Source organism: Pteropus alecto, unplaced genomic scaffold (assembly GCF_000325575.1).
Source record: "Pteropus alecto unplaced genomic scaffold, ASM32557v1 scaffold45, whole genome shotgun sequence".
In the NCBI taxonomy this organism is placed as follows: Eukaryota; Metazoa; Chordata; class Mammalia; order Chiroptera; family Pteropodidae; genus Pteropus; species Pteropus alecto.
The window spans coordinates 18,784,271-18,797,157 of NW_006442491.1; the positions used below are offsets into that span (position 1 = coordinate 18,784,271).

General features: G+C 50.3%; 1 protein-coding gene across 9 annotated transcripts in view; it reads left to right on the plus strand.

Moving 5' to 3' along the window:
- Positions 1 to 12,887, plus strand: part of HM13 (histocompatibility minor 13) — a 39,019-nt gene that overhangs the window by 12,521 nt on the left and 13,611 nt on the right. For 4 of the 9 annotated variants that reach the window (XR_003043118.1, XR_003043116.1, XM_006921693.3 and 1 more), the window contains 6 exons: positions 1,265 to 1,347; positions 6,611 to 6,699; positions 8,440 to 8,525; positions 8,630 to 8,755; positions 9,511 to 9,568; positions 12,448 to 12,531. Coding sequence is in view for 3 of the 9 variants with exons in the window: in XM_006921693.3 (XP_006921755.1) it covers positions 1,265 to 1,347; positions 6,611 to 6,699; positions 8,440 to 8,525; positions 8,630 to 8,755; positions 9,511 to 9,568; positions 12,448 to 12,531 (526 nt within the window). In the remaining 6 variants the exon portion in view is untranslated. Of the gene's footprint in view, positions 1 to 1,264; positions 1,348 to 6,610; positions 6,700 to 8,385; positions 8,526 to 8,629; positions 8,756 to 9,510; positions 9,569 to 12,447; positions 12,532 to 12,887 lie in introns of all 9 variants that reach the window. The other 5 variants (XR_003043115.1, XR_003043117.1, XM_025039841.1 and 2 more) reach the window with 3 other exon arrangements.

Genomic DNA, 12,887 nt, shown 5'->3' on the forward strand with positions numbered 1-12,887 from the left:
TGTCCTTGCCCTGCTTTGCTTTTCTTCTTGGCTCTCATCACCACCTGACAATATTTGCACATTCATATCTTATGAGATTCCTTCTCTCTCACTGCCATGGGAACTCTGTGAGGGCCAGAACTTCTCTGACTTAGTTCTTGCTGTAGCCCCAGTAGTTAGCATGTTGCCCTACGTGTGGTAGGAAGTCAGTAGACGTGAACCGAATTAACGAAGAAGTGGTCATGTCGAGGAAAGCTGCTCTGAGCTGAGAGCAGAAAAAGAATGAATAGCATTGGCCCAGGTGAAGGGAGGAGTGCACCCAGGCAGCAGAACAGCATGTGCACAGACTGCCTGTGGGTGGGAATGTGGCACCCACCAGTAAGGCCCTACAGAAAGGCCAGTGTGGCCACAGCACGTAGGATGAGAACAGGCATGGCATGATCCGCGGCTGGGGTCTGCAGCAGTCACCCTGAGGGCCCTGGAGGCCAAGGCGAGGCTGTGGACCTTGAGTTGTGAGAACAGAGGGAAGCTGCTGAGAGGCTATAAGCAGGGGAGCGATATGATCGACTGGGCAGATTTAAACAGATCCCGAACAGCTATTCTTGGGAGTGCCCAGTGTCCCTGTGGCCCACACAACAGCATGTTATTGCCTTCCAGTTAGAGACCTTCACAATGACAGATTCAGAAGATGTTTCAGAAGAACACGGAGCAACATGGCAAAGCCTTCCCAAAGCCCAGAGTTAACATATGACAGTTGACTTTGGAGCACTGTGAGAGAGAATATTTCTGTTTTACCTAACACCATAAGACCAAGAAGCCGCTGTCAGGGCTGGCAGGCACAACTTCCAGCCAGCACCGTGGGAGGGGTTGTCCATGGAGCGGGGCACAGGTGACTTGTCAGCAGCATGCTCAGAGCCCTAGTGGGGCTCCCTAGAGCAGGGAGAAGGAAACAAAAGTGCTTTCTGAGGTTCAGAGAGCTCCCCTCCCCCACGATTCCCATGCCGGACTCTGGGCACAAACATAATATTGTCCATCTCCAGATAACAGAGCCACCAAGCTCAAACCCACCGACTCTTTGGGGAGGTGCATCTGCCAGCCTGAGGTTCTTCTCTTTTTTCCTCATAGCCACAAACTAGAAGCCCCTAGTCCTGTCAAAGATTCTTCCTGACCCTGTTCTTCAACTTCAGAGAGGCGCGACCAACCTCCAGAAAGAAGGGAGGACTCTGGTTTCCTCACAGCCACCAGCAACCCTGACTTCCTATTTCTCTTTGTATTTCCGCCTCAGATATTCTCCCAGGAGTACATCAACCTCTTGCTGTCCATGTATTTCTTCGTGCTGGGAATCCTGGCCCTGTCCCACACCATCAGGTCAGAAGGCATCTCTGCAGCCTTTGAAGCAGCTTTCTCGGGAGCCAGTACAGGGTCTTGGATGAGAACATAACCTTTGGCATCATTCAGAGCCAGGTTTGAATCCTGGCTGTAAAACCCAAGGGAATCTTCCCCTGTCACACCGTGGGTGACCTAGGACGAGAACCATAACCTCACTGGGCCACAGTTTCCTTACAAGAAGTGATAGGAGTATCGGTGAGTACTCTTATCCGGAGGATAAGAGTATCCCCCAGTTGTTGGGAAAGTAATATTTGTGAACAGTGGTATCATGTTGCTTGTCACAGTACTGAGTTGAGTAATACCAGAGCCCCCTGCCAAGTGTTGTAGCTTGCTGCGCCAAGCACTAAGCAAGGCACCTGCCACGTGATCTTCCTTCATAGTGAGAGAGGGGCAGTGTAGTGAGCAGTTTAGAGTGCAGGCTCTGGAATTTGACTACCTGACTTTGAATCCAGACTCTGTCACTTCATAGCCCCGTGACTTTGGGCAAGTTACTTAATCTCTCTGGCCTCAATTTCATCACCTGAATGTGGAGGAAAATGCCAGTAGCTTCCTCATGAGTCATGTGGAAAGCTTTTAACACAGTATTCTGGCACTTAGTGTGCCCAGGAACTGCTGTTCGTTGTTGTTATTGTTGTTCTGTTAACCTACCAGATAACCTTATATAGTTAGCTTTTGCTTTTAATTCTATGTCACATTTAGAAACTGAAGCTCAGAGAGGTTAAGAAATTTGCTAGGATCACACAGCTGATAAACAGCAGAGCCAAGATTCAAACCGAGGTCTGTGTGGCCCAAGAGCCTGTCCTCTTTACACTGCCACCTGCTCAGATTGCCACGTGCTGTGTCAGTTCAGTGGGGATAAAGGACCTAGACTAATGATCCTCAGGTAGAGCTGTTCTTGGCGTTTTAGACATGCTAGTTCTCTGTGCATTGTGAACATCTGGCATCCCTAGCCCTCTTACCAAAATTGGAATTGTGCCTCCAGCCCTTCCCCCAGCTGGTGACTACAAAAGCATCCCATCCCCATCTGTTTCCATCGGGCCCCTTGAGGTGGTACTGCCTCGGGCCGAGAATCACTGATGCACCCTGAGGTAGCTAACAGAGTGAGAAAAGTTCCCAGGAGGAAGGAATACAACTCAAACTCAGCTTGGAAGGGTAGGAAACCTGGAAGAGTTGCAGAGGAGGGAGAGGCCAGGCCAGGAGCTAGAAAGTCCATGCACGGTGAGGGCACAGTCAGGATCTTTCTAGAGCAGTTAGACAGAGAGAACAGGATCTGCTCACAAAGGCATTGAAAGCTAAGGTGAGTTTGGCCTCATTCATTCCTCTAGGCACACTGGCAGGACAGTGTGGTAGTCAGGAGTGAGAACTTGAGAGGCAGACAGCCTTGGACCCATGACGTGGCTCTGTCGGCTCCATAATTTGTGTAAGCTACTCAAGCTGTCTAAAGATCAGTTTCTTTACCTATAAGACAGAAATACTCCAAGTACTTCTGGCAGGGGCATGGGACAGATCAAGTGAGCCATGTCTATAACATGCCTAGAGCACAGTGCCAAGTACACTGAGAGTGATGTCACAGCTTGAGGTCACAGCTGGGACTTGAACTCTGGTTTTTTTGACTGAGTTCAGTGTTTTTCAACTATATCTACCTTCACTCACAAAATCTTGGTCTAGTCACCTTGGGAGAATTCTAGTCCTGCCCCCATCCTAAAAATCGAAGGCCTAGAGAAGCTGATTGGCTTGAACCTGGCAAGATAGTGTCAGACCCAGTTACTTTTCCTCAAAGGACAGACCTCTCCCTTCCTAATGGACCCAGTGTGGCATGAGGTTAGTCACTGCCAGGCACTGGGATCCTTCCTTTTCCTTGCTGATTAGGATCCCCCAATCTTCACCCATCCCACCCCAGCATCTGTGAGAGGCTTGAGACCTCCAGCCCTCCCACAGCCCAACCACCATCACAGAGTAAGAGAACCCAATTTATTTTGAAAGCCACTGGTAGGCCATGTGCTAAGGAACTGATTATTTCATTTTATCCCAGCAACCCTACAAGAGAGAGAATCCAACTGCCCAAGCAGAATATTTTGAACCCGTATCATTTTGACACCAAAGACATCTTTTTTTTCCTTTGGAACAATAACTGAGGAATATTGTCTCAAATTTGTCATGGACTAGCCAAGAAACAGTTGTCCATCTGCCTTTTAACGGATTCATAATTTTTACTGATAGAAATTATCAACAGAAAATAGAACCAACAGCAACTAAACTGCACATAGTAAAATTTGTAGCTAACAATTGTCAGAATAATCATTTTCTTGATAAAATTTAGAGCACGAAATTTGACCTGGGAAGAGTATAAAAATAATGAATGGATGGATAGCTATGGGCAGAAGAGGTACTCACTGTAGGGGGTCAAAGCTATCCTCTTTTCAAGATGATACGGATCAGAGATGAATGAATGAATGAATGAATGAAATCATTATTGTAAAATTTACATGGAAAAGAACTGAATTTCCTGAAAGTAATTTGGGGGGGGGCATAATTTAATCATGCTATTTAGAAAGTTGGTCCAAAAATAAATTTACTTTTCTTCAATCAAATTGAATTTTTTAAAAATATTTTCTCAACAAAAAAGTGTACAGTGTTAGGATTTTTGGCAAAGTGTTTATATCTACAAACTTAGCCTTTCCTCGAGATCCAACAAGATCTGAAGGATTGAGACAGGGGGGTTGTAGGCCACCAGGATTCACAGCTGGAGCAAAGTAAGGTTTTGTGCCTGGTCTGCCTGACTCCGTGGCCAGTATTCTTTCCAGTTTGAGTGGAAGTGAAGGGGAAGAGAGGACGTAAAGAGGATGAGCTGGCCGCCCTCTACCGGTGGGCCTGAGGTCTCCTGAGGATTGGCAGAGGCGAGTCTTGCTGATAGGCTGTAAGCCCTGAGCCTCGAACCTCGTCAGCCCCTGGGCTCTTGGGATCCCTTCTACCCCCACCACCATCCCCCAGCCCACCTCAAACCTCTTTGGGAAGAAACGGCAGCTTGGGGTGTTGACGTAAGGCAGGGGCTGCAGCCCACCTTTTATCTTACACAGTCACCAAGAGCCAAGCCCATGCCAAAATCCTTCCTGCCAAGGAACCTTAGCTTGTTTTTTATCACCTGTGAACTCACGTCCCACCCAGTTGACCTCTAGAGGAAAAAAGATCCTTAAGGCCAAAAATCTGCCACTCCAGGAAGAGGAAGCCATGTCACCAGTTTCGGTGACCCTGCCTTCCACTCCCAGGAGAGAAGGGCATCAGGATGTGGTTTCCCAGCAGGAAGCAGTGACCTTTAGGTTTGACGTGAGCCATCAAGGGCCGGAATGAATCTGCCTGCTCCAGAAGTCTGCATTCAGAAGCATTCAGCAAGTATTTACCAGCTGCCTCCCGGCACCTGGCCAGGCGTGGGTGGGGTGAAGGTAATGAGATAAGACCCCTACCCTCAAGTTCAGACTCACACCAGCCGAGTTGTTCGACTCTTGCCCTGTGTTGTACAGCAGCCCCTTTCTTCTTGAGATAATAAAGACATCAATCTAGAGACTTCCTACTTGAAGTTGAAACTGCAGTTAAGCTTACAGAGTGCCAAGCATTCATTTAATCCTCTTAGTAAGACTACGAGAAAGATACTGTTATAGTATTCCAAGTGAGGAAACAGTTGCACAGAGCAGTTAAGTAACTGCGAAGGTCACATAACTAATAAGTGGCAGTCAGGATTTGAACCCAGGAAGTCTGGCTACAGAATCCATGCTCTTAATCTGCTGGTTAATAAACCAGGCATCAAGCTTCTATGGAAGAGGCCAGACTGGAGTGAGGGACTTAGCTTCTCAAGCCTCTCTCTGCCTCTGTACACACACTCTGGCTTCAGACCTCCCCAAAAATGATTCAGCAGGCTGAGCCAAAAGTAGCTTCCAGCCTTACCCATCCCAGCTTCTGCCTCCCAGCTCCTCAGAGCCTGCTGTGGAAGCCCACTCCTGCTTCCCACATCTCCAATCACAAAGCCCTCTCATCATTCCTGCCACAGCCTTGCAGACTGGGAGGGATTGGCTGTTTGACAAGTGAGGGAACTGAGGCCCAGAGGTGCTTCTTAATTCTACATCTTCTTTCTCCAAGCTCCAGGGTCTTAGAAAGATGGCTTCCTTTTCCCTGCCTTTACCACTGTGCACTGGGTAACTCATGGCCTGCCTCCTTTTACCTATCAGTTGGAAACACCGCCCTGGATTTGCCCGTCTCATTAGTCATGTCAGTCTATGTGGTCTTGCTGAATACTTCTGAGCTCAGGCTCTGGCCAAGATCCAGTGAAGAGGGAAGCTCACAGTTCTTACATCCCTGCTGTGCGTCCAGTGCTAGACTAAACGTTTCCCCTGCCTTCTCTCCTGTCTTCATAGTAACTCTTTGAGACAGGTGGTATTATTATCCCCACAGACACCTGAGGAGACAGGCCACTAGGGTGGCTCACCCAGGGTCACACAGCTGGTATATGAAAGAGTAGGCTTCAGGGCTGGGCCACCCAAGCTTATAGCTGTTCTATATCCTCCTCCCCACCCCAGGACCAGGCTGGGCCGAGAGGCCTGATATGCTGATCTTGCTCTGAAGGTGATCCAGAAAAGAAAATCTGTTCCCTGCCTAGCCAGGGAGCAGAGTATGCTGCATAATGAGAGAGAGTGCTGTCAGGGTTGAGGCCAAGCCTGCCTGGAGTCAGCGTGAGGGTGCTCCAGTTCTGGAGACTGCAATGCCTCTGGTTGATCAAGCCCAAAATCTCAGGCCTCACAAGTCACAGAGTGGGGCGACCATCAGGTTATCTGACTTAATAGGTCTGGAAGGGAGTCCAGGAATATGCATTCTTGAAAGGGACTCTCATACAGACTGTGCGTGGACCAGACTTTGGAATCCATTGCTCTCCTGAAAACTGCATTTTACATGAAAGTCTGCTTCTGTTTTGTGTTTCTTGGGTGATTACCAAGAGACATTATGGAAGCACTAGGAGTCCAGTGCCCAAGGTTCATGTCTCAGCTCAGATACTGACACCCTGTGTGACCCCGAGCAGTCTCATACTGTCTAAGGGCCTTTGTTTTCATGTGTGTAAAATGGCCACAATAATTCCTATCGGGGCAGCTGTGAGGATGCTGGAGATCACAGCTGCAAATGGGGGCCTCGGGTGGTGTTGGGGCTGTGGTTGCCCACAGGGACTCTGTTTGCCAATCTGCTTTGCCTTCTCTTCCAGCCCCTTCATGAATAAGTTTTTTCCAGCCAATTTCCCAAATCGACAGTACCAGCTGCTCTTCACACAGGGCTCTGGGGAGAACAAAGAAGGTCAGTGCTGCCCACTTTCCCCTGCCTGGGGTGTCTTCCTCCTCCACTCCCCTTTGTCTGTCTGCTGTTGGAGCTCTCTGGTGGAGCAAATGATGGAGAAGGTGGGCTCTGGGGTCACACTGCCTGGGTTCACATCCCAGCTTTGCCACTGCCTGCACAGGGGACTCTGGGTCAGCGCCTTTATCTCTCTGAGCCTTGGGTGTTTTTATTTCGGGGTTTCTTTTTGTTTGGGGTTTTTTTTTTTTTCCATCTGTAAAATGAAAATGATGGTCTAGTACCTCCCTCATAGGCACATTGTCAGAACTGCGAGTAGATGATAAGAAGGAAGCACTCAGCACACTACTTGGCGGTAGTAAACACTCAGTAAAAGTTGGATATTGTAGCTATTTTTATTGTGCTGTTTTTAGTATGATTAGTTTCCCACCTAATATTTGAAAAGAGAGTGCCATGGCTTTTTAAAAAATGAAAACTATGGGGAACTGGGGAAAGCCAGGGCTTTAGGGATTAGTTGGGATATGGATTCAAATGCTGTAACAGGATTGTCAGTGACTTGACCAAATGGAAGGTGTTTCTCATGTAAAAGTCTAAGCTTGTGAATGTCATGCTCTCTTACTGGATTCTAGCACATTCTGCCTTGACCTATGAGAACAATGCTTCCTTTTTGCATCTGTGGTGCATCTGTGCCCAATAAATGATTGTTGAATTTAAAAAAAAAAAAACAGCTGAGCTTGCACCACAGTCTTCAGGTTCCCAGGCTCCATCTGCCTCGTGCTCTGCCACACTTATTGGCCCTTGGGTCTAAGACGGTGTACGGTCACTTCACAGTCCCACCAGACAGGAGAGGCAACTAGATGACGGTCCCATTTAGCTACAAGGGAAGCTGGAAAATGTGGCCATGAGCTAGTTGGCCTCTGTCCAGATAAAAATCATCAGGATGCTATTACCACAGAGGAAAAAAGAGAAACTGGGGCCAACCAGCTGCCTGCTGTACTCTAGAATCCGAAAGAATTGGCTACACTCTGTGTCCCTGGGTGAGCTCCACCACCTCTTATTGGGAAACTTGGAAGTGATAGAGAATGGTTCTGACTTCAGGAGTCCACCGCAGGGCTCTCCACGAGACTCCCTCCTCAGGGGCTCCCTCCTGCTTTTTCTCTAGGCCTCGACCTCTTCTTCCTCCTCTGCTAGTGACAGAGGACTGCCACTAGCAGAAGAGGAAAGAATCACTAGCAGAGGAATCAAGGACCTTCTTGATTCCTTTGGCGGCAAAGTAGAAAGATTCATGAAGGAACTGGGACCTTGCTAAGGACCTGGGCTCAGTGGCAGCTAGCGTTGATCGAGTACCTGCTCTGTGCCAGGCAGTGTACCGAGTGCTTCGTAGGGACCATCTCACTTGCTCCCCACAGCAGCCTGTCAGGGAGGTGCCATGATCCCCATTTTACAGATAAGGAAACTGGAGCTCAGAGGGGGAACTACCTCCCCCAAGGTCACCCCCCTACAAGTGCAGAGCCTTTGCTTCTGGCGCCACCAGTCACCTCCCACTGACCCTGCACCAGGCCCATGTTCTCTCTGAGCCTCCATTCCCTCTAGGAAAGTGGAGGGGCTGGGGGTGGCTCCCGTGAGCACCCCTGGCCTGTGAGCCTCTGACAGTGCCCACAGCCATGCCCTCCTCCGTCCAGGGGCTGACAGGTGGGAGGGGCAGCCCCGCCCCGGGGAGTGGACTTACCCGGCCTCTCTGCCCAGAGATCATCAATTATGAGTTTGACACCAAGGACCTGGTGTGCCTGGGCCTGAGCAGTGTCGTCGGCGTCTGGTACCTGCTAAGGAAGGTGAGTAGCCAGAACCTGGAATGGGGTGGGGACGGGCAAGGGAAGCACCAGAAGGGACAGGGCCGGGGGCATAGCGAACTGGTTTCACTCCCACCTTCCCCCAGCACTGGATTGCCAACAACCTCTTTGGCCTGGCCTTCTCCCTTAACGGAGTGGAGCTCCTGCACCTGAACAACGTCAGCACGGGGTGCATCCTGCTGGGCGGCCTCTTCATCTACGATGTCTTCTGGGTGAGTCTCTTCCTGCTCCCACCTCTCTGGCTCAGGTAGCAGTCATCTGAGGGAGGGCAGCAGCCATGGCCTGGAAGTCAAGGACCCAGGGCAGGTCCTCTCTGGGCTCAGTTGCCCTCATGAAATGGAAAAGACAGCAGATTCCCCCCGGTGCCTTCCGCCACCCTCCTCTCTTTCTCACAGTGGCCCTGGCAGCGGTGTTACTTAATCTCATGTCTACCCAGCAAGCAAGTGGAGACTCAAGAGAAGTTCAGGCCCAGCGCAGGCACTAAGCTGTGAGGACAGAGTCTGCTGTTGACAGGACACTGTGGCTGCACACAGCCTGGGCGACGGGACCTGCAACACTCACGCCGAGAGGCACCTCAGTCAGCCTGACTCAGGCACCCTTTCCCTGGCCTTGGCACCCTCTTCTCCCCTAAAGTAGGTGGTGCTGGAGGACTTTCCCTCTTGGGAGAGGCAGAGCCCTGGATGAACAGGATGCCTGGCCGGGGCCATCAGAGGCCCTCTTCCGACTCCTTCGGATTGCCCCTCTTTGTTGCCCAGGACCAGAGACCCGTGAAGTGCCTGTATGACCGGTATTGCTGGCCACCTACTCTCAACTTCACGTCAGCTCCAGAGCCCCTCCCAGCTCCCTGCCCCACTCCCTGCCCCACTCCCTGCATATCTCAGGCAGCAGCATGTTGAGGAGCCTGAAGACAGCCATCCTGTCCCATCCAGCCCTCACCTCCCTCCAGACTCTTCTCTTCTTCTTCTAGGTATTTGGCACCAACGTGATGGTGACAGTGGCCAGGTCCTTTGAGGCACCAATAAAATGTAAGTGACCACCCCTGCATCAGGAGCCCCTCTGCCCCGACCCCAGTGGCCCTTCTCCTAGTCGTCCCTGTTTTAGTCATACCTGTTCCTTTGCTCTTCACCACGTACCTTATCTTCCAAGTGTCCGTGTCTCCGGCCTTGTTTCCTTCTCCTCATTGAATCTTCAAGCTCCATTCACACACAGCCACTCTGCTCAGGCCCTGGCCTCCAGCCACCTGGTCACAGTGCAGTGTGCTGTGAGGTGAGCTGGAATGGGAGCAGGCACAGAGAGGGGGTGTCTAACGCACCTGTGGCAGGGCACACAGGGGTACCCCAGAAGAGGAGACCTGATATGGCCTTCACTGGCTCCCTTGAGTGCCTAGCTAGCAGGTACTGTCTGCCCATGCCTCTTACCCTTCCCTGGTTCTCTTCTTCAGTACATCCATCATTTATGAATATTAGGAAATCCAACTACAAGCATCTTTAAACAACTTGGAAATTTTGTCATCACACGCTATAGCAAACCCAGTGCTAGAATGTCTCGGGTTTGGGTTAATGACCCATGGTGAGTTGCCAAGAGCCAAGGCAGCGTCGTTCCTCCCACCCCACCATTCTCAGCATGCCCTCCTGTCCCTTAAGCTCATCCTACTGTGGTCCCAAAATGGCTGCCACAGTCCCCAGCGCTGACTCCTCACAGCCACATTCAGACACAGAAAGGGGGAGAACTTTGTCTCTCTTTCCGTAGATCTCCCCTGCAGCCTCCCTTATATTTCACAGGCCAGAAATGGGTCACAGGCCCAAGCCCAAACCAGTCATCATCAGGAGGGATGGGAAAAACATGATTAGCTTAGAGTTTAAGCCTCAGACTGCTCAAGAGTCGCCCCTGGGACCAGGACACCCATAGAGGAGGACAGACTCAATCAGACATGACAGCAAGGATGAAGGGGAGGCTCTTGTGGGGAAAGTATCAACAGTGAGTGAGCTCCATGCAAAGCACTGGCTCACAGCATCGGACAGTTGGGGTGAAGTTGGCCTCAGAGACTCAATTAATAACTCTCGCAGTCTCATCCTCCACTGCTACAGATGAGTGTTCTCCATGAAGGAGGAGGGCCTCATGGCCACACACTGCCACTAAATGCTGTGACCCTGGCCCAGTAACCCCAGAGGAGAACAAGTTTTTCCCAACTTTGGTCTGAATAAATATATGGGGCCTGGCCTGGCCCATGAGGCAGGTACTCCCACCAGAGAGATAGAGGATCGGGATGGACAGGCCGGGGCCACTGACCTCTCCAGTGCCTGGGGGCACAGTATTTGTATCGGCAGCCCCCCAGAACCAAGGATGTCAGATGAGGGCAGTTCTCCAGAGTAAGAAGCCAGATGCTGGGTAAACCCAGCCAAAGTGTCAGGAAAAGCTTTCCTGGGTCATGAAGGATGAATACTCATTTACCAACCATGCAGAGTCAGTGTGGACATTAGAAAAGGCCACACATAGCTTCAGCAAAGGGCTGGAGGCAGGAAAATGCATGGAAGGCCCTGGGAGCAGAGACTTGGGAGGAAATGTGGCTGAGTATAGGGGAGCAGCAGGAAAAGTCAGATTTGGGAAGCCAAGGATGTCATGCCAGGGAGCTTGGACACTGCCCAGTAGACAGTGACGAGCCATTGGAAGGCTCTGAACAGGGAAATGACTCAATCATATTTGGTTTCTGGTGCTCAGAATCTGGTTCTCTGGCTAGAGGAGGCCAGTTGCTAGGAGCGGAGCTCAGAGGCAGTATAGCAGAGTGGTTAAGTACACATATGCTCAAGGCAAGCATCCTGGATTTGAATCCTCGACTTGACACTTGCTGGCAGTGTGGCCTTAAGGAAGAGACTTCTCTCTGGGCCCTGGTTTCTACATCTGCCACTCAGATTTGAATGTTACCAAGACTGAGGATTGAAGGAAGAGATCTGTAAGTTATTGTGACTGCATTCAAGGCAGGAAAAAGCAAACAAGGAAAGGCATCTGTACATTTATTAGGGAAGCACAAGCTTCCCCACAACCCCCAGCTGCCTCTGCTTACAGACCATCGGCCAGCGCTGGGTCACGTTACCACCGTGAGCAGCAAGAGGTAGCAGTTAACAATGTGCAAATCACCTAATTTTTACCACAACCCTGTAGACTTAGTTCTATTCTTATACACAAGTAAGAAAACTAATGCACAGAGCAGTTAAGTAATCTGTGCAAAGTCACACAGCAGAGTCAGGGTTCAGACCCATGCAGTCTGACCCTGAAGCCCTCACCTAACTGCTCTTCTATTTGCAAGGCCCTAAGGGTGAAATCCAGTCACAGCTGCCTCTTGCCATAACTGGACACAAGGAGGCATTTCTCTCAATCTGTATTTATCCAAACGAGCTGGCCAGATTCCTAATGAGGGGCTTTAAGGAAGGAACTTGAAGATGTGTGGCCTTTTCTCCCTCAGCAGATAGAATCCATAGCCCAGGCTCCCCCTGTTTTCAGAACAAGGGCCCCCACTATTCTTACCCCATGGTAGTGAAAGGGAAAGCCTGTTAGATCTCAGCACTGCGTGGGCTCCTTAAACCCTTTTATCTACTTGGCTTTAGGGCCGATCCCATCTAACCAGTGTTCCACAGCATAAAGGCATTGAAATTGTATGGTATGTGTTATAGCTCAAGAAAGGCATTAAGCCTTTGACCTAGATGATTCTAGAGTCTTCCGCACTCTAACCAGCTGTGATTCCAGTTGGAGACATTGCCCTTCAGTCTGTCAACATTCTCTCACCTCCTTGTCCCAGCCCCCACCCAGAAATTCAGGAGTGTGAGTTTCCTACAACAGAGGTGGGGGGCTAGGAATCAAAGTGAGCTGGGCTCTCACCAACTCCTTGCCTCCCTGCCTCCCCCGGCAGTGGTATTTCCCCAGGATCTGCTGGAGAAGGGCCTCGAAGCAGACAACTTTGCCATGCTGGGACTTGGCGACATCGTCATTCCAGGTGACCGGGCCGGGGTGGGAGAAGGATTCCTCAGATCAAGGAGTACCATGAAACAGACAGCCTTGCCCAGTGGGAAAGAAAAGGTGATGCCGCACTCCCACCCCAGGGTCAGCCTAGGGTTTGGTGAAAGAGTCCACCTCAGTAAACATTATAGAATGCCAGTCGTGTGCCAGGCCCTGACCCCAGTGAGGAAGGGTGTCCTCACGGAGCTCCTGGTCTGGGTGAACAGACATTACTCAAGAATTACAAAAATGAATATATATAACAGACTGAAATTCACTCTGTGATAAAGCACATTTCATGACAGTCTTAAAGGAACTTGACCCCTTTTACACACTTACACGTGTGCACTCCCT